Consider the following 21175-nt stretch of genomic DNA (forward strand, 5'->3'; position numbering starts at 1 on the left):
GCACAGGCAGTGAGAACCCAGCCCGCGCTATCTTCACAGTTCTGGGATCATGTGAGCCCGGCCACCTGGGCTCCTGCAAGCCCCAGACGTGTAATTAGAGGCTCCCGGGCCGAGATGATGCGCAGACAAGTCTTATCATGCGTCTGGGCTGCTGTGGGTGCGTGAGTTCCCTCTGCAGCTCGGAGCTGGTGAGCCGGGCCCTGGGCTTCCCCGAGCCATGGGGACTGTCTGAGCTTCTGCTCAGCTGAGAACTTTGATCGATCCCCGAACAGAAGCAGTGTAGACAAAGATGAGGGTTCACGCGGACACACCAGGGCGGCTGGCGATGGGGCGCACACAGTGCTCTGCTTCCTGTGAGCCGTGGTGCCTGAGGCTGCCCGGGGCTCAGGCCAGAAAGACAGACTCATTCCGCCTTACACAAGAGGGGAGGGTACAAAAGTCATGCAGTCCCGGGGGGAGGCACTGGGCTCAACCCTCATGACTTTAAAAATGAAGAAATATGCACGAAGCATGTGGTTAAGATGTTTATTTGACAAGGATCCAAAGTTACTTCCAAGGACTGAAGTGGCTGCCTTTCTCCGTAAGGGCACAAAGTCAAGTTGAGGAACATGATGCACCCCCAAAGACTGGTCCCTGGTTACAACAAACGGCCTCCTCCCCGGGGCCTTTTTACTTAGTGTGTGTGTGTGTGTGTGTGTGTGTGTGTGTGTGTTGGGGAAGCAGATTTATGCATGGTCATGGATGTTGTGTTAGTGAACTTGCTACAGGTTGACCTGCGGAGGGTTCCTGGCAGTTTTCGGGAATCACCGGGCAAGGGCTGGGCGCACTGGGGAGGCACGCGTAAGCCCAACAGCCCGAGAGCAGCTCTCGCTCTAGAAGCTGAAACCAGGACCCAGAGGAGTCCTTTCCGAACATCTCCAGCTCGCTCCCCGGTCTCAAACCCCCTCTGCGGCCTGGCAGCCAGGAACATTGAGGTACGGTTCCCAGGGCCGCTCTGATATGAAGGGTTTCCTCACATACAGAAGGTCAGATACACCAAGTACGTTTGCCACTCTGAGTTCTGGGCAGGTAACATGAAAGCAGGGGTGAGCTTGTTTAAACATGCTCCCCTGACAGATTCTCGGCGGCTTAGGCAGAAGGTTCTTGAAGTTCAATACATTCAAGGGAAAAGCAAGCATGAAAATTCACACCCTCCAATTGCCTTAGACGTGCCTACATCATGTTATTCCGCTCGGTCACAAGGAATGAAAGGCAAAGCTCACCAAGTTCAGCCACATTCGGAGCTTCTTCCCTGTTCTCCCCCTCTCCCCTCTCTGCTTTCCCCTAAATAAGACCCAAAAATGTCTCTTGAAAGGTGTATAATTCGCATGTGGAGGGGAGAAGAACCCAAACCTTTGTTCAAGGGTCTAGTCTGCAAAGAAAACTTGTCTCTGTACTGTCATTTGCCCCAGACTTTTCCAAAGACAAGGTTAGCTCAAAGCTTTAGTACCGGCTTAGAAATTCAGTTTGCCTCTTGCTTTGTTACACATTTCGAAGTTGTGGCACCTCAAGGCTCTGGGAAACCATTCCTGAACCCTCCAGGTTTGAAGGGTTAGCTTTACTAGAGCTCATGCAAATTAGTCTTGCAGAAAATCTTGGCTGATCAAAGGCAACACCCATCAGCTTTATCTCCTCAATTACCATTAGCATAATGTATAAATATTTACATGGCAATGTATTTTTAAAGCTTTATTAACTTTTCATAAAACGCCTAACAGAATGCCAGGATTAATTTCTGAATTAATTTTAAGAAGTGAGACACAAGTCCATTTCGACAGGAGCTCTTTCTGAACAAAATAGCACATCTGGGTATTGGGGCAATGTCCATTTCCTGGTTTTGATGATGCACTATAATTTTGAAAGATGTTATCTTTGGGGGAATCTGGGTAATGGGTCCAGGACATCTTTCTGTGCAAGTTTGAAACTTCTCGGGAGTCTGTAATTTCTACAAAATATAAAAGCAAAGAAACCAGGTATGAAATAACCTCTGCAAGCAGCTTATTTTCAAGAGAAAATCTTCATGTACCTCAAAACTACAAATCAGGTGACGAAATTAGGAACGACAGGAGAGACTAATTGAACTCATATTTGATACTTGAGCTGATGGGCAGAAGGATGCAGTTCTCTCTCCTCTGACTCTGAAATGCTCTGCAAGAATCTGTCGGCCTCTTTTTTTGGAACAGGGCCCCTAGCCACGAAGAGACACCCTCTTAAGGAACGTTCTTTTCATTACATAGTTAAGATATCCCTAGAGACCTAGGGAGAAATAAACAACATGTAAACAAGCACGTGGCATTTTAAAAAAGATAAGGAACTCATGATCGATTATGGCCACATGGGGAGACTTCCCATCTAATATTATCCGCGTTTGGAGTTGACCGACAAACGGGTCCTCTTGACCTTAGCATCTGCTCTCTGCCATGAGACAGTCCCTAATAATAAATCCTTGCGGTTTGTGTGGTATTGGGCCTGCTGGGGCCTCACGTTGAGGGGACAGCGGGGCTCGGGGAAGCTGAGGGACTCCTTCGCATCGGAGGTGGGAGGTTGACCGGAGCCCCCGGTTCCCGACTTTACCGACACACTTTGTTGCTAGATAGCACCTGCCCGTTCACAGTGTGCCCAGCGGCCGCTGCCAGCTCATTGCTCCTGCTGGGCTGTGGCAACAGCTCAGAGCGCAGGCCGGGGCCAGCCGGGGCCGGGAGAACCGCCGGAGCTCGGCTGGCTCGGGCCGCGGCGGGAGGACTGAGCTTCTGCTCTCACCGAGTTTCAGTTGCGCACGCCTTTGGTCGGCCACGGAAAGCAGGGAAAAGCATTCTTGCAAAATCAAGGAAAAACGCGAAGGTTCAGAGGGAAGCAAATGTGGATGCTTGGGGCGCGTGGGTGGCTCAGTCCGCTGAGTGGCCGACTCTTGATTTCGGCTCAGGTCATGGTCTGCGCGTTGTGAGACTGAGCCCCACCTTAGGCTCTGCGCTCGGCAGGGAGTCTGCTCGAGGTTCTCTCTCTCCCTCTCCCACTGCTCCTCCCCTCTCCATGCCCACGCACTCTCTCTACAATAAAATAAATCTTAAAAAAAGAAGAGGGGCGCCTGGGTGGCTCAGTGGGTTAAAGCCTCTGCCTTCGGCTCAGGTCATGATCCCAGGGTCCTGGGATAGAGCCCCGCATCGAGTTCTCTGCTCGGCAGGGAGCCTGCTTCCTCCCCCCTCTCTGCCTGCCTCTCTGCCTACTTGTGATCCATGTCTGTCAAATAAATAAATAAAATCTTTAAAAAAAAAAAAAAAGATGGTCTTGACCACAATACAAGGAAAGGCAATGGAAGGGGGAAGAAAAGAGGCAAAAAATAGGAGATGTCAGCAAAGATCAGTGGGAGTGCTCTATTTACCTCTCCTGGGTCGTCCTGGCACCCCTGGGGGCTGGTGGAGCTCACAGAGGGGGTTAGGTTGGGAGTGGGGGGCTGGGGGCTGGAGCTACACGCCCTGAGCTCATCCCACCCAAGGCTTCAAGCTGCTGCTTCTACCTCAAAGGATCTCTCAAAGCCGGTTTTCTCCATCTCCAGGCCTGACATCTCCCCTGGCCCCTTGTCTCTTCAGGTCCCAACACCTCCCCGTCATGAGCCCCACATTCCCCTTGGCTTCTCTCCAATCTGTTCCCCATACAATAGCCACTGTCATCTTTTTTTTTTTTTTTTTTTAAGATTTTATTTATTTGACAGAGATCACAAGTAGGCAGAGAGGCAGGCAGAGACAGAGAGGGGAGGAAGCAGGCTCCCCACTGAGCAAAGATCCTGATGCCAGGCTCGATACCAGGACCCTGGGATTATGACCTGAGCAGAAGCTTTATTTGACCCACTGAGCCACCCAGGCGCCCCCCACTGTCATCTTCTTAAGAGAAGTCAGATCCCGTCACTCCCTTACCTAGATCTTTAAGTGGTCACTACCTTGCCCAGAGCCCATCCTCCTGTGGCCACAACTTCCGGCTCATGGAAGATGCCAGCCTTTTCTTTCCAGCCTCAGAGGCTCACAGGTGTTTCCTCGGCTTTTCCTCCCTGTTTCCTCCACCTCCTTCGCCTTAGAGTCCGACCCTTCCATTTTATCACATTAGAGTTCAGCCCCTTTGTTACATTCCACACTGTTCACTCCTTGGTGGCGCTCACCGCAAACCATAATTAGGGACTGCTTTAAATTCTAGAAGGCAGGCTTCTAAATTCTAGAAGCCTGGGGGCTCAGTCGGTGAGCATCAGCCTTCAGCTCCGGTCATGATCCCTGCATGGTCCTGGGATCAAGCCCGCATCCAGCTCCCTACTCAGCGGGGAGTCTGCATCTCCCTCTCCCTCTGCCCCTCCCTCCTCTCATGCATGCACTCTCTCTCAAAATCTTTTTTTTTTTTTTTAAGATTTTATTTATGACAGAGAGATATAGCAAGGAGTGGGAGAGGGAAAGCAGGCTTCCTGTCAAACAGGGAGCCTGATGTGGGGCTTGATCCCAGGACCCTGGGATCATGACCCGAGCCACCCAGGTACCCCTCTCTCTCAAACTCTTAAAAAAAAAAAAATTCTAGAGGGCAGAGGATATGCCCACCTCCCAGGACCCAGAATGTGGTTGGGATTTCCTAGCCAATGTCTGTCAAACCAACTCCCTCAGCCCATTTCCTGGTCTGTAAAGTGTCCGAAATGACACCTGTCAGGGCACAGTAACCAATGACCACGAAGGCCATGCACCTACTGGCTGCCAAGGGTTCATACATGGTTGCCACAGATAATTCCCTATCACGGGTATCAGGATGCTAATTTTACCCAAGGACAGAGATGTTAAGAATCTTCCTGACACATAGTTAGGCAGAGGTTGAGGTGGACTCCCAGCCTGGCTCACTGACCTCGGAGCCCCGGTACTCTGGAGGATACCAGCACATGCAGGGGCTTGGTCAAGGTTATGGAGAGCTTCACCATTGCCTAGGAGCCATGGAGGGGTGAGAGTGACTGGGTTTTGGCTACAGGGCCCAGGAGAGGGGAGAGCTGAGCAAAGGGCCCCACGGGGCTGGAGAGGTGCCCTCACACACCCAGTGGCCTAGCTTCCTCCTGTGCAGAGAAGCCGGGAAAAGCATGGCTGTCCTCTCCGAGAGGCCTGGGCAGGCTGGGGTTTCTCTGGTGGTCTCATGTCAGACAGGAAGCAGAGCTTCCCAAAGGGCCCACAATGATCCAGACCTAATCCTGAAACTCATTGTGAGTCACATCAAGTCTATAAGAGGTGACTTCTTCCGTATGTGCCCCGTGATGGGCAGGCCCCTCCCCAGCAGGCCCAGCATCAGCCCAAGCCCCCTCTCTGAACTGTTAAAGGTGAAAACAAACAGCCCGCTTGCACCGTGCGTGTCTCTAAGATTCAATTATCAGTCGCTCAAATTACTTTTATTTTAGGGAATGATGGTAAATTTCAAGCACTTAGGAAGCCATGAAAAAGCTTCCCTTGTGCTTAGAGATGGCAATGCTTGTCAACATACTTGAGACATCAACTTTTATAAGACTTTAGGCAAGAAACATTGTTAACGGTGTCATAAATAGTATTATAACTTTATTAAAATGAAAAGACAATATTCAAAATAATGCAACAGAAATGAATAAAATCCTTTGTCCAACACTGTACACATAATGCAGAAATCAGTGCATTTTTTCTAAAGCATGTCTTAACCTTCATTTAGTTCATACTAAAATATAAGCTTTAAATAGCTCAAATCTTATCATTCAGCAGTTTAAACTGTAAACAGCTTGTTGAACTGTTAAGAGAACATTGTAGTAATGTACCTCTGTTAGTGAGCACCTTCTCTTTTGTGCCTGTCTCTACAAGATCCACACGTCGAAGCGTGTGGAAACCCAGCACACGTGACGGGTCTCACTGAGTCCGGGTGAAGCAGCCAATCGGGACGGTCCCAGAAGCAGGAAGATGCTGATGTGACCTGTGCCATTAAGACATACTGTGCTCTTGGTCACAAGTGTTTCACTCAAAAAGCAAACAATCCCCGGGAAATACTGAATAGGAACCAGCAACACAAGGCCAGCTTGTGCTGTATTTGTGTATTAATACAGTCTTAAAAAAAAAAACAAACAAAACACCAACACAAAACCACAACACATGCTCCCAGTGACTCTCAGTCACACAGCTGTTTCACGATTGCTTAAAACTGACTTCCTGACCATGGGCGAACGGTCTGCTTCTCCACAGGACCTGAACCTGCCCTCCTCCCACAGCTGGGAGGCCCATGCTACGATGGGCCACGCTAGTGGGCAGAACAGAGCAGGAACTGTCAGGAAAAATGATTTATGGATTCTGGTAACTTCTCATTTGTCAAGGTGTGAGACATGTGCACAGGTGAGAACATGGCTGCCAAGCACACTGCCAACCTCCCCTCAACGGAGCAGAAGGCAAACTGGAGGGACCCAGGCCTCGGGACGATTTTTAAACTGGGCAGGTAGGGCCATGGGACAGATGTGGGCCCCGCCCTCAGTGGCACAGACTGTTTGCAGAAATAAAGGAGACAGAACTTCATGGGCCCGAGAGCCAGATCCTTTCAAACTGACTAAGCAAAAATGGTTTTTGGGTTTTTTTGGTTGTTTACTGTTTTTTGTTTTTTTAATGATTCGGATCTAAACAATACTGTGTTTTCTTCCATTTGCTCAATTTTCAGTCAGGAGTCGTCCTCCAGCTTGTTTTAACATTCTGAATACATGTTACTCTAAGGTAGCAACTAATTGGTTATCCCGCGACTACAGCCCGCGGCTGCCACACAGGCTTCTATAGGTCTCTAATGTATACACACATCGAAGGTTCCCCAGCCTTCCCTCCCCGCCGGCACAGCTTTACATTCCAGGCTGGAACAGACTTTCCTGCAATGCCAACAAAATCAGGGCTTCCCAGCCTGAGGGCGCCTGGTGGCTGCTCTGACCCTCTCTCTAAGACGGAGGGTTCAGCTATTCTGCTCTGCGATCTGGAACACTCCCCTGTGAATCTCCACTGAACGGGAGAGTGGCTTGCCAACCATCTGCTCCCAGGAAGCCCCTGCTGAACCATGACCGCAGAGCCTAAGGAGAAACCACATAGGACAAGTGTTTGCGCTTCATGTGGCCACCGAGGTCCAGTTTTGTTTTTGGGTCCGGCTTGTCTGCGGCTGGGATGACACCGCAGTCAGCAGACAGGGGCTGGGGTTGGGGGCCTGTGTGTGTTTCTTCTGCTTCCCGAAAAAACTTTTCATATTTGTCCAGGTACGGGGGTCTCTCAGGTAGTAGGTAATAATGCGTCGAGCTGACCTTCTTCCCATTTTCGATAATGGGCAGAATGCAGGGAACCTTATTGGCAGATCCTTCGCTGTTCTGTCTCTGCAGAGCCTTGCTGCTGACGTACTTGGGGTCGGGGGCGAAGCTCTGCGTGGGAGGCATGACCCCGTTGAGGTAAGACGGGAGGCTCTTGGGGCTGGGTGTGCGCGAGTTACTGCGGGATAAAGGTTCTCTCGGCGGCACTTTGGGAGGCCGGTCTTCGTCACTGTAGGTGCTGGAAGTAACCTCTGCTGACCACCTTCTGTAATCCGGCTTCACGGGCCGGGGAGGTATGGGGACCCTGGGGGGCACCTCGGGTTTGTCTTCGTCTGAGTTGGGAGAAGCTCTGTGTATGTAGCTGGACACCCTTATGGCGGGCTTGTTGAAGGACCCGGCCGGTCCCGAATGCGACCGTCGCAGTCTCCGGTGGCTCTGGGGCGGGGGAGGATTTGAACTCTGCGCCGCGCCGTGCGGCTCGGGCGCCTGGCTGAGGTCGGCCGCGGAGACCGCCGGCGTGTCGAAGTACGCGTAGTTGATCTGTCCGCAGCCGCGGAAGCTGCGCCGGCCGGGGACGTCGTATCTGAAGCCGGAGAGCGCGCAGTCTCGCAGGAGCAGGTCGGTGTCCGAGCTGGTGAGGAACTCCACCTCGCAGTCGGCCTCGTCCAGGGAGAGGTCCTCCGAGATGGGCAGCGGCGGGAGCGGCCGCGAGCCCCGGTCGCAGAGGGCCGCGCAGGGGAAGGGGGACGGGGGGCTCCTCCCGGGGGTGAGCGGAGGGGACGCGCACAGCCCGTTCACCGACAGCCGCCGCAAACCGCACAGCACGCGCTCCTCTCCTCGCTGCGCGCCGTCTTCGCCCGGCGGGATGACGAGGGGGGCCAGGCTGGGCTTCTGAGCGGGGCCGTCCCTCGCCGCAGGCGTCGCCGCGTGCCCTGCAGGCAATGAGACGAGTCTGGAAGGGGCCCGCGCGCGCGCCCTGCTGCCCCACCCCCGGCGCCCCAGGCCGAGCCCCCCCCCCCCCGCCCCCGCGGCCGCCGCTCTCCGCGGAGGCAGCGCATGCGCGACGGTGCGGCCGAGAACACCCCGGGGCCAGCCACGGGCCGACGAGGCGCCAGAAGACGGCGGCCACACGGGAGCTGCTTCAAAGGGCACGTCATCGGGTCCAACTGGCCCGGACGTGCGCGGGGGGCACAGCCACACACCCCGCAGTCCGCGGCAGGTCTGGTGACGCGCGCGAGCCTCGCAGACCACGAGCCGCGCGTCCTTTCCGGAGGACCGCGCCACACCGGCCCGGCTGCGGAAAGAGCGGCGGCGACGCGAGGCGGGCAAGGGCCGCGTCAGGCGACACCGGGGCCGCACCGGCAGCCCAGGGGGACCTGCACGTGCTGTGCTGGGAGCCGCTGACAGCAATCTAAGGCGCGCAGTGTCCGCGTCACAAGTGCCGGGCGGCACGTCACAGTGACACGCTTTCCTCAGTCTCTCGTCCCCACGGACACTATTGCTCGCCCACGGATGCGTGCCCGACGCTCGTGAGGGAGAGGACGCATCTCCTCCGAGGTCTCTGCAGGCTACGTGTGGCCCAGAGCTGGGGCCCCGTCAGCGGCGGTGGAAGGTCCTGCTTCCACAACCGGTCTCGTCGGGGCCCGCCGGCTCAGGAGGAAGGCTGGCGGCTGGAGAGCCGCGTGGCTCTCTTCAGAGCCTGCTGCCGCCAGGGCTCGGGCGGCTTCCTCGCCCCGGCGCGGAGCTGCAGGACCAGCCGGCCCATCCCCAACCCCTCGCCCCCCACCCCAAGCACCCACCGCCCTCGCGCCCCCAGCCGCGTTTCGGGGACATGTACCGAGAGACGCGAGGTGCTCCTGGGCCGTGGAGTTGAGGCTGTAGGCCATCGTGATCGGGTCAATGTTCAAAAAGTGACTGCAAGGAAAGGAAAAACATCTTGGTCACGCACAAGGAGCCGTCCCAGTGTCCAGCTCACCGGAACACCAGGGCTTAGACTTCTCAGGCCGTTCTGTCCTGCGCTTACTTTTCAAACTCACTGCGGCCGCCCCAGCAGGTCCTCACGGTCCTCATGGCTTGGCCATCGTGCAGATATCCAGTTTTTAATGGGACTCTAATCTCCTGAGCAGCAACTCCTGCCGTGGACATGGTGTCTTACTCTGGGAGGTCTCCACGCTTGAGGCTGAGGGATCTGCGGTCAACCAGTAGCCTGCATTCCCTGCATAGGGGCGACGGAGAGGAGCCGGGTGAACAAACAATTCGGAAATACCCAGAGAGAGCTAATATTAGAGAATCCGGGGGCATTTGGGACAGAAAACTGTATAGACGTTCACTCGATCCCGACCTCTTGGCACAAACTCATCCTTACTTCTCATGGTCATGGCACTACTCAAACGTGGTCACTTTGAGCAACTGGGGGGGAGGGGAGGCGGGGATACTAATCAAAGCTCTGCATGCTTTCGGCAAAGTGAGGAATAATTCATGGCGAGCAAAAGCCCATCTCCCACTGCAGCCCAACAGCTGCAGGATAAATCCTGCTCGCTTGCCAAAGCATGAGGAGCTCCCGGTCCCCCAAGCCAACAGGGTCATTTCAGAAATCACTGTATTCAGTCCCGCAGAACCGACATTCACTAAAACCCAAGGCTTCGACTGAACAGGACAGCCTATGGTGGCAGCAGACCTCAGCACGACCTAGCATTTGTTGGATTCTATAGTTCAGGGTTGGCCCCTGGAGGACAAATTCTCCAGTTAACCACCTCTTTGAGAATAAAGAAATTGCTAGATAGGAGGATCCTAATTTCCATTATCCTGTAAAAATCAAGTTCTGCAAGGTTATGGGCTTCAGCAGAGGCCTGGGACAGCTTCCTCCTCCCTTTGAAAGACAAACTTAAAGGCACATTCTTCACATTCTGTACCAAGTACCTTCTGCTTCATGCCTTGCCTCCTGCAAGGCAAGGATGACAGAGGCTAAGTAAGTGCCTTTTCTTAATCTAGCAGTTTCTTAATGTGAGCAGTTCCTCAATGTCCCTCATCAGGCGCGCTGTGTCTAGGGTCAACCAGTAGCTCCCCCCACACCTTCTTGCTGGAGGAGTCTTCTAGCATCTGGCTCTGCTTTCTTGGCATCTTCATGCTTCCTTAGAGTTAAGTTGAGGCTTTTTTTTCTTTGAGACACTAGGATATGATCTGTCAACTCTGTGTAACACTGACCCCTTCTGGGATGAGCACAGACGCTTCATAACGCTCTAGTGCCCCAGAGCATGCGCGTGTAGCTGCCCAGAGCCGGGTGGTATGCCGAGGACTGGGGGCGTTCTGGGGGATGGAGGAGGGGGTTCACATGTCCTCTGTTTCAGGGACAGATCTGTCACCCACTAGACTGGGAGTCCAGGAAAGAGGCTAGGTCGCAATCATCACTCATCACTAAGTGGAACATCAGCAAGTGACTGCTAGCTGCAGTGGAACGACCAGACCCTACCATCTCCTTTTTACCACGGTCAGGGTCAACTGAACGTACAGGGATATGTGGGTTCCTGTACAGGGAATGTACAAGGGTCTTTTTTTTTTTTTTTTTTTTAAGCTACAGATCTAAAAAACACTCTGTAAGTGCTTACTGTTGTTCATGCAAAAAGAAATGGAGAGACAGTAATGTTTTGGAAACAAAGTGAAGATGGGGCGATTACTGATCCTCGGCTTTTTACTCTCCCAAAGCCAGCTGCTCTGATACATGAGGCAGAGACTTAAGTAGCTTTCAAATATTATTTCAAATAGTCAAGCTTTCTTTTCCTGTGATGAGTCTCTCAAAGACATACTGTTAAGAAGAACGGGGGGGAGAACCCACCATTTAAGAAACCCAAGTTATCGGGAGACCTTATTTTTTGTTTTTGGTCTTCAGAGGCTTAAAATGAAAAGCACATTTATTTTACCTGGATTAAGGAGAGCTATAGAAAACTAACAACAACATTTTTTAGAACACACTGCTCGGTCGGTACTCCCTCTGGGCGCCTGGCCTTGTGGCATGTGATGCTTCCCCACCCCCCAGCACCCAACAAGCTCAGGCAAGACCACAGGGAAAGTATCTGTGGTGATGTAAAAATGAAAGGCCAAGATAGGAAGAAGAATATGGTATTTAAGTAGTTTGAAAGCACACGTTTGGAGATCGCTCATCCAGATTACAGGAAAATGCTGCGGGGGTTTCTGGAGGCCCAACCCCCACCTGTCTGCAGGCCAGCAAGTGCTGGTCGTAATTACTGCGTGTCAGCCTCCTAATGCCATCTAAATCTTAGCTTTCAACAGCATGATTGTGTAACTATCGCCTCTGCTGGAATGGCCTCGGAATTCTAAACTCACATTTCGGCAGCCCCTCCGAATTATGTATACGTTCTAGAAAGTTATTTTTTATTCATTGTTTCCATCACCTACTTGTTAGCTTTCTTAAGAAAAAAAATTTTTTAGTATAAAAAGAATTGTGTTCACTAAGCCAGCTCACTTCTGACCACAATAGTGTCTTTGTGTATTCATAGAAGGTGACCTGCCTCTACATTTCAATGGGGAATTGTGAATGGGACGTGTTATGAAACTGTCCGAACTTCCTACTTGCTTGCTTGGGAGAAGCCAGGAGGGAAACATAACTGCATGTTCTCGTTCGGAAAATAACTTCCAACGATAGGCCCAGGAAGGGTGGCCTGCTGTAGGTCTGGAAGCAAATGTTTTTGGCATGTTCCTGGGAATGCCAGCCACCTACAACTCTTCCACGCCTCTCTCAAAGCTCCCAAGTCTGCAGTACATAACCTCCTGGGTTTGGGGGGTGCGGGGGGAGATCAGCCACCTGGCCAAGCTCAAGTTAAAAAGAAACCCACAGGTCCAGTGACATTTCACTAATGCTCAAGTGTTTCAAATTTTGTTTCTGTGTCAACCGTAAAGCCAGCTCTCCCTGACAGCTCAGGAGGCAAGCAACTGTAAGAACAGCCCTAGGTGGGGAAATCAGCATCTCTCAGCACAAGACGGCATTCTGTTATGAAATGCAAACTATGAGAGCGGATGTGAATCCAGGCAGTGCGGTGTCCAACAGGATCGGAATGACCTTGGGCAAAAGAACTTCCCCAAAATTCATCAACTAATCTTTAGCCTTTTCAGTGTGTCAGAAGTGCAGTTAAATACCAATCCCAGATGTGAACTGTTTCCTACTAACCTCACTTTTTTTAAAGTTCAAGACAAAAAGTAGTACCCCCTGAAACCATCTGTTTCTTGCAGCCGTCCTCTGCTTTGCTCTCCCTGCAACTCCCCCCCCCCCACCCCGCTCCTTGAGTTTGTATCTACTTCTACTACGACAAGAAGACAACTCCATCTCCTGAGTCTTGACTGGAGCCCTGACTCAAGCTTCCACTTTGCATTTCCTATTGTCTGGTGATTATCTTTCCACTTGGAGGGCCCTCTGGCATCTGCAACACTACAAACCAAACTCCTGTCACTTACTTCACACCCCCGGCCCCCTTCCCAAACCAGTTCAGGGTCTGCAAGGATGCCGCTTCTCCCACAGGCACCATTTTTCATAACCTGAGCCAGGACCGATGCACATTCGATCACCCAGTTCCACTGCCTGCTTCTGCCCTGCTCCCAAGCCTCCCTTCCGTCCTGGGTCTGAGAATATCTGATCCACCCCACACACCAGAACCAGATCCGTATTCCTGAACTGGAGAGCAAATTCAGATCTTCCAATCTTCAGAGGCTTCTAAAGTAAGGCTCTGCAGGCTGGCGGTAAGGCCTCTCTAACAAGGCAGGCCCTGACCCACCTTTTTCAAGCTCCTGCTCTTTTCCCTCATCTCTGTTAGAATGCACCTTTTCCTTGGAGGCCATTTGTCACACCACCTTGTCCACTACCTGGCTCCCTGCTGAAAAGCCGGCACAGGGTCCCCATGTTCTTGGGTTATTTTGTGTCTTCTTGCCCATCCTCCAAATCTTTGGAGACTTTCCCCACCTCCTGTGTAGATCCTGGTGTCACTCATTTCTGATAAATATTTACTAAACGGATATTGAGAAAAAAAGTCCTCTCACTTCTAAAAAAATAATGACATGACAGACTCATGTTTCCTGTAAATCAATGAAGAACTAAGGGATAAACCTAACATGGGCTCACACCTCCCGATAATGTGACAAATTTAGGTAAGAAGCAGGCAAGGGATTCTCATTTCATTGACATACAAAGTCCGAAGTGGACAGTATACAGACTGGGTGAAAACTCTAAGCTTAAGTGATTAACAATGTAACTTTCTCAGTTGGTTTCTATTACTATACATTCACCTAAGCACCTGGGGGAGAGCTTTCTGAAAATAATGAATTTCACCTTCTCTTCCACACTATTCCTTCTGCATCTACTGTTCTTGTTGCTAAAGTTAAGGTCACTTTCCTTAAACAAAACCAAAAAAGGCTACACCAAAAAGCATACCACAGATGCTTTATTAAAATGAAATCACATGCCTTTACATTGAGGAAAGTCACTTTGAAACTTTTTTTTTTTAAAACCAGGCTACCTTAAGACTATAACCTAGATGTGCTTACCTTCCAGCAGATCTCATTAATAAATCTCAAAAGCAATCCCCAAGAGGAGGAGGGGCACATTTTTGTCATACAACTCACCCAGTTCTGCCCAGTGCTTCCTTATTTAAAAGTGTGATGTAATTTCCTTCTTTCAATCTGGTTTTAGAACCTGATTTCTGATTTCTGTTTATTCAGGGTGATAAATGGTCTTTTCAACCTTATTTAACAACCACCTACACGACAATTTCCTTACCAAAAGAGATAGAAGATAATCCTATTCAGAGCCAAGATTTGTTAAAAAGCAAAAAGCAAAACCAAAAAACCAAAAACTGATTTTGGAACGTGACAAATTCCATGATTTTATTTTTTATTTAAAAAAAAAATGATTTTAGATCCTCCCCACAGAAACCACCACCTGCACATTTACCTTCAGTCTGAAAATGCCTAAAATAATCACCTTTGAGAATATTAAAACAAAACTAAAATCCCATCATTTTTACTGTGATTCATGTCTAAAGCTTTAGCAGCTCAGCTGTTTGACACACTGAACATCTAGTGTGGCTGTTTTACAGAATTTTCACTTTGACTAATAACATGAGAAGACTTACTGATTAAAGGACTCTTCACAATCCAAGCAAGGCCCAAATTCAGGGTTTTTCTTGGATTTCACCCTAACAGACCATGATTTGGGGGAAGGAAGGGGGAGGCAGGCAGAAATTTCCTTCGCGATCCCCTGCTATATTACATTACATCCTCCACATGCATGGCCTTCACATGAAGAGCACAGAGGACTTTCACATCTTTCATGTTAAGTTACGGGAAAAAAGGTCACTGAAATGCTTCTGCATGAATTCAAGGTAAACACGAGGGTTTCAGGACCCAGAGCAACGCCGCTCTGTGGCGTGAGGATGGATATCTCGTCCCTGGCAGCATCCATCTGCCTTCAGTGGGCAAGCATGGAACAGTCCACTTGTAGGTGGTAAAAACTGGGGCAACAAGAAAAATAATTTATCTTCCGACTGTCAAAAGCAAAGCTGAGTGACATAATTTGTGGAATAATTCAGAGTATTTTCTAGCTGAGTATTTTAAGAAACAGCAAACTAACAAAAAACCTATTCGTTCCACGGCCATCGTCATCAATAGCCTTTTGATTCACTTGGTGTCCTACGCGGCCTTCGCGCGGAGGCAGGATACCACGGCAGGGACACAGGCTCTTGTCCTTTGTGCTCTTCCTACAGATGCTATGGTCAGGAGCCACACACGCACGGGATTGCAAAATATTATTCCTTTTAGACATACACATAATAAACATACACATTTCCAAATGGAAAAAATACGTGGGTTCTATTCTAATCTTAACAAGGAGCACAATAATCCAATGATGGGAAGGGAGTCTTTGAAACTTGAAATGTACTTAACGAGCACTGGAGTCACCCAATGGGGTAACACCAGGTTGTTACAAGGAACATAAAACCAGTACAAAAAATAAACTAATTCTTGGGAACTTATCTGGCAGGCATTGTTCTAAGTGAGGTAGAACTTATTTAATCCTCTCAACAACCCTGTGGGGCAGGTTACTATTATGACCCTCATTTACAGCTGAGGAACTGCAGGCACATCAAGTTAAGTAACTCGCTCCAGGTCAACGGTGGGGCCCAGAGACTTAAGCCAGGCTCTTGCTGTGCACACCACCGGCCCCTCCGAGCCCCCTCAGGCTCTTAACTGGGAATAAGATCTGACCCACTACAAGGCCTGCGTTCAGGGTGGCTCAGACAGACTTTTCTGGGGATTTGCTGCTTGGTAATAGTTTTTCTTGGGTAACCCTTAGACTATGAAAGTTCCTATTTTATTTCAGCTCCATCAAATCCTCCTATGAAAGTTGTAAATTGCAGATTTGGCCTGTGTATCCTCTGGAAGGGTGGTCAAGGTATCAATTTTACACTCTGTGACTACTTGGAGCAATTCTTTCCAAGCCCTCAATTTTTGAGGACACACTGATGCCCCAGCACTACACACCCCATTACAACACGATACCTGGTATCACGCAGGCCTGTCTTTACCCAGGTGTCCCTACAGATACCCAAGGGGCCTCCTTTTAACATCCTCTCACAGCATGGATCCCGGTCATGCCATTATAATCAGGCTCCATTTTAGTCTGGAATCTAATGATGGAGTATCTTGTCTTCGCAAAGCACTCTATAAATTACAAAGTACTTTCCGACACATCATCTCACCTGATCCCCACAACATCCCTGTCAGAGGAGGCAGGGATTACACTCTGTGCCTACAGAGGAGGAAGTGAGGCCAAACACCTTCCTGTCAGCAGCAAGGCTAGTGAGGCTCTTCCGCCCTCTAATCCAGCACTCCCCCGCTACAACTTTCACTCCTTTCCTCTCCACAGTCTCTTTATTCTACGCAGAAACCTCAGTTCTTCCTTTTCCTTCTTTCTTTCTTTTTTTTTAATTTAAAGATTTTATTTATTTGAGAGAGAGAGCATGAGTAAGAGGCGGGGCAGAGGAGAGACAGAATCTCAAGCAGACTCCCCGCTGAGTGTGGAGCCCCATGGGAGGGGAGACTTGAGACTGGATCTCACAACCCTGACCCCAAATCAAGAGTCCGATGCTTTGCTGACTGAGGCACCTAGGCACCCCAACCTCACTTCTCTTTCTAATGTTCTCCTTTATCAGTGGGGAAACTGATGCAGAGATGGCTAAGCAAAATGCTCAAGAACATACTATAATATGTTCCCATTTTATAGTATGAGGAATTGGATTAAACTATCAGTGCAAGTCACCCGTTAAGATGGGAGCGGGAGCTCCACGCACGGGATTTCACTCAAATCCTTACAGGGCAAGGATGAGTTATTTCCACAAATGGTTCTCAAGTGCTTATTCTGGAGTAGATGCTATGGTAGTGAAGGAGACGTGGCTGCTGTCTGGGAAAGCTTCAGTCTCTGACGACAAGCAGTCTCAGACTGTGAGAACGTCCTCAGGAGGACAGGGTGGGGAGGCCGGATTGACAAGGGCAGTTAGGGCAGGCCTCCCTAGGTGACTTTTTAAACTGAAATTTAAAGATGAGAAAGAGGCAACCATGAGAAGAATGAGAGGAACATTCCACGAAGAGGATAGAAAATACAGATTATTTTAAATAATCTGTACCTGGCCAGGTTTCATATTCTGTGGGTCTTCAAGGAGAACTTCAATGTCTTCTCATCCTTACCCTCCTACTGCTTCCCCTGAAATGTTGAATCATGGCACTGTGGAGCGGAAAAGGAGTAAAACTCACGTAGCCAGAACCCCATATTTTACAAATATATCCACTGAGGCTTGGAGGATTCAAGTGCCCCATTTTATAGTATGAGGAATTGGATTAAACTATCAACAATGATTCCAAATTACAGAATCCTTCTCCCCTTCTGAAGTCCGAGTCCCACACTAACTTTTCCCTGTCTTAAAGCAAATTTCTCTATTATGCTAGCTAACATTCAGAACCCTGAAACTCACCAGTTTTATCTACCTTTACAGAGCACGCATTTATGCTATGCAAATTATGCCTGAATGCCACAGCTGACCTTGTTTACCCAGTACCCAGGAGGTTATTCGTTAGCTTTTCTGAAGCATGGCCAAACACCAGCATCAAAAGATGCAAAAGGAATTCCGATGATGAGGTACCAATTCAAATTTATTGAGGTTAAAAGCAGAGCTGTTTCTCTGGCAGAGGGAGCTGATGACATTCAAATTCCTGGAATTACCCTTGGCACCACCTTTCCCTCCTCTGCTCACCTTTCTAAAGCAACCTGATGGTATGCAGACATTCAGGTCAGTTTCAAGCATGTTAGATTGTACCTGTAATTTAGGCAACTTGCTTTTAAAAGCTACCATTAGTATTAGCTGAAAGGGAGTATTATCTGGTTCACCTTCTGAGGAGCAGCAGTTAAGAGTCATTTTCACACAAAAACCCAAGTCTACAGTATAATTAAATCTCAGAGCAAGAGTGACCAGTGCCTATTGTGAACTGAAAGGAGGAGACACAATTCATTGAAACAGTAGTTTTATGTATCTGTCGAAAATATGAGTAACTCAGACATTTCATAACAGCCATAAAGAAAGATTTGCTTCCCACCCTTATCAGCGACTGGTCCAATCCTGCTGAGCTTTAAGACGTAAAATATGCTTCCATGCAATTATTTATCAACCATCGACTATGTGCAAGGCTGCGCAAGATAGAAGCTGTACAGAAGAGTTCCTGCCCTGAAGGAGTTCACAATCTAATACATGCCAGGTTAAAATCCTAAGCCCAGGACCTCTAGCCCCTTCTACCACGGAGACAGGCAGCTGAAAATAAGCCTCTGCGTGGAAGGAAGTAGCTGACAAATTGTGTCTGAAGTTCAGGCTAAAAGCTGTATATACTTCTCTTCAAATCTGCTAATAACTGGAAAAGACAGCAGTACCTACTGGTAACCAATCACAGCACAATGAACAAGAAGCCAACTTTTACTTTGCTTAGCAAAATTTGGTCAGTTTCTGAAATGGGTAGGTGGCCTCCTGTCTCTGCTCTGTTTAAGTAAAACTTTGCTGAAAACCGTATTACAGAAATGGGGGGTGGGGGAGGAATTTTAAAAAAAAAGCAAGACTTGGCATGGCGAATGTTTCAGTATCCTCAACAAATGCCATACCCTTCGCATTCTTACAGATTTAGAAAAGCTGAAAAACGTGCAGAATACTGTTCTTCAGGGGGGTAAAAACAAAACAAAACAAAACAAAAAAAACACATTTTAACCTCACCTTTCTTCACCTCTGACAGTTGCTTAGAAACCAGTCCGGCCCTACCTGTGTTGCAGGTGTACCTAAAGTCACCAACACATCTCTTTTAAAGCTACAGTCTATTCTGACTGCACTTAAGTTTATGACTAACAATCTATTCATATATATATATATATTTTATCAGGTAAGAGACTGGTTCCTTTCAAGCAATGACGAAATCCTAATAAAGACTTAGGAAGCACCGATACAGCACCAATCATGGTTAAGAAATCATCTAATTTGTACGAGGCTGTGATATACATATAAATACACACGCACGGACACACGAAAAACACCCAATAAGCAGTCACGTTCCGAACACAGAATTCTGCACTCCCATTCCTTCGGAAACAGTAATTAGGACGCTCCGACCAAAGGATCGCGTTTCTGAGGCAGGAGGAGGTGGGGATCGGAATTACTCAAGGGCCCTGACCGGGGACGACCGTCGTCGCCGAGAGACCGAGCAGAGGGGCCGCGGGCCGGCCACCCCCCAGCACAGCCTTTGGGACGGGGCTGACCGGTACACGGTGCGCGCCGGGGCAGCGCAGCCCCATTGTGGAAGGGGGGACGCCGAGGCCGCCGCCAGCCTCACCGGCGCAGGACCCTGGCCGGCCGCCCTCGAAGCCCGGGCCCCCGCGCAGCGTCCCCGGACCGGCCCCTACCCCTGCCTCCCACCCCCGGCCGTCCGTCTGTCCGTCCGTCTCTGGAGACTCCGCGTCGCGGCGACCCTCTCCGCACCCTGGGGACCCGCCCAGCGTCGGGAGCCGCCCGCAGCCCGCCTCAGGGGCCCGGCAGGGGCGGGGGCGCGGGGCGGCGCCGCCCTCCCCACCCCACCCCCGGCCCGCAGGCCCCTTACCCCCGCGGAGCCGCGGCTGCCCCACGGCGCCCTCCCGCGCATGTCCGTCCCGGCTGGCTCAGCGCCGCGGGCTCAGGGGCCCGGACACCGCGCAGGCGCCTCGCCACTCGCTGGCCGCCGCACCCCACTCGCACTCCCCGCTCGCACTCGTCCGCCGTCGGCGCGGCAGCGGACGCCGCAATATATGCCAGTGGCGGGGCCGTGACGTCGACATCCAGCGCCCCACCTCCCCCGCTCAGCCAATCCCGGCCGCGCGCCGCTTAAAGGGGCGATGCCGCGGCCCAGGCGATGGCGTGGGGTCCACCGGCGTCGCGCGGCCCCGCGGGGATGGCGTCTTTGTCTCCGAGGGGGCCGTTTCTGGGCCGCGGCGGCCTCCGCGCCTCAGCTCTGCGCGAGCCGAGAGCAGCTGCGAGGCCTCAGAATCCTGACGCTGAATGTGTGCGGGCAGCTCGGCCTCGGCCCGCTAAAGGGGTGCCGAGCGTCGCGCGGGGTTTCCCGTTGTTTCCTGGCCCCGGCGGGGCGGGGTTCGGCGCGTGTAACCCGGTCCACGAGCCGTCGCCGCCGCCGGGGTGGCGGAGGACGCCCGGGCCAAGGCCTGTGGAGCCTCTGCGGGCAGCAGGCCCGCGCGCACCGGGAGGCCTGCGGGCCGAGGCTAGGGGGTGCAGCATGGACAGAGTGGAGCATTGACGGACAGTGTGGGAAGCAAGCGACGTCGAGGGACAGAGTTGCCCAGCGTGGGACAGCATAGGGCAGGGTGAGACATTGAGGGGCAGTGAGGCCACCCTGCTGAGGGCCTTTGCTGGGACCGCTGAACGCGGGTCTGCCCAGTCCCCTCTCCTCGGACCACATGCCCGAAAACCGAGGCCAGTCTCTGGTGGCAGTTGACCCGCCCGGGGCAGCCTATGGGCTTCCATAAAAAGCACCCCCAACCCTACCCGGCCTGTCCTTCAGTCTCCAGTCCGGTGTCGACTTACTAGACCCACGCCGCTCTCAGCATCTCTGGGCGTCCGGGTGGCCAGTGATGCCCAAGGACGAAACACCGGAAAGCCTGCGGGAGGAGGCTTCTCCCCGCGACGGTGATGCAATTTAGGCTTACAGTTTAACCGTAAAATAAATAATACAAATGATAACAAACCAAGAGTAACTAAAGTAAGAAAAAAAGCAAACAGACAGAAACCCTCCAGTTTTAACTAGAACAGTCCCCTGAATGGTACTCTCTATTAAGGAGAGGCCACGGACCTCCGGCTGACCTCGTCTGTCTTGCGGAGCCCCTTCTCGGTTTCGGCAGTTGTGCCTGAGAGTCACACATTCAGCACTACCTAATTGGGGTAGTTTAACATATGGAATGAGATTGTGACCTCATTTTCAGGTTAACTATTAACTTACGCACTCCGTGAAATGATTGCCTTTCCTCCCCCACTGTTTACTTACATTCTTTTAAATTTAATTCAAAGGCACAATTTTGAATTCGATGCCTTCTCTCCCTCCCTCCTCTCTCTTTCTCTCACACACACACACACCCCTGAAGGATTCCTTTGCCCTTTTCAGTTGCAAGATAAACAGATGTTTAGCAGAGAGCTCTACTCTTTTGGTCTTTCTGATGGGCTCCTCTGGCCTACAGGGGCTCATGGGCCATTTTCATGCCTGTGCTGCTTA

The 21175-nt window shown here is 50.9% G+C and overlaps 1 protein-coding gene across 4 annotated transcripts; it reads right to left on the bottom strand.

Moving 5' to 3' along the window:
- Positions 1-5571: 5571 nt before the first annotated feature.
- On the bottom strand, positions 5572-20556 carry ERRFI1 (ERBB receptor feedback inhibitor 1). 4 transcript variants are annotated; one of them, XM_044237089.1, is made up of 4 exons: positions 20494-20556; positions 9357-9548; positions 9171-9247; positions 5572-8265 (listed from the first exon to the last, which is right to left on the bottom strand). In XM_044237089.1, exons 2-4 carry the CDS (start codon positions 9476-9478, stop codon positions 7106-7108), a joined length of 1359 nt encoding a protein of 452 aa, XP_044093024.1. In that variant the 5' UTR covers positions 9479-9548; positions 20494-20556; the 3' UTR covers positions 5572-7105. The 4 variants fall into 4 exon arrangements, with proteins under 4 accessions (XP_044093024.1, XP_044093023.1, XP_044093025.1 ...); XM_044237088.1 differs by lacking the exon at positions 20494-20556 and adding an exon at positions 19520-19640; XM_044237090.1 differs by lacking the exon at positions 20494-20556 and adding an exon at positions 17020-18978.
- Positions 20557-21175: the final 619 nt, after the last annotated feature.

Source organism: Neovison vison, chromosome 2 (genome assembly GCF_020171115.1).
Source record: "Neovison vison isolate M4711 chromosome 2, ASM_NN_V1, whole genome shotgun sequence".
NCBI lineage: Eukaryota > Metazoa > Chordata > Mammalia > Carnivora > Mustelidae > Neogale > Neogale vison.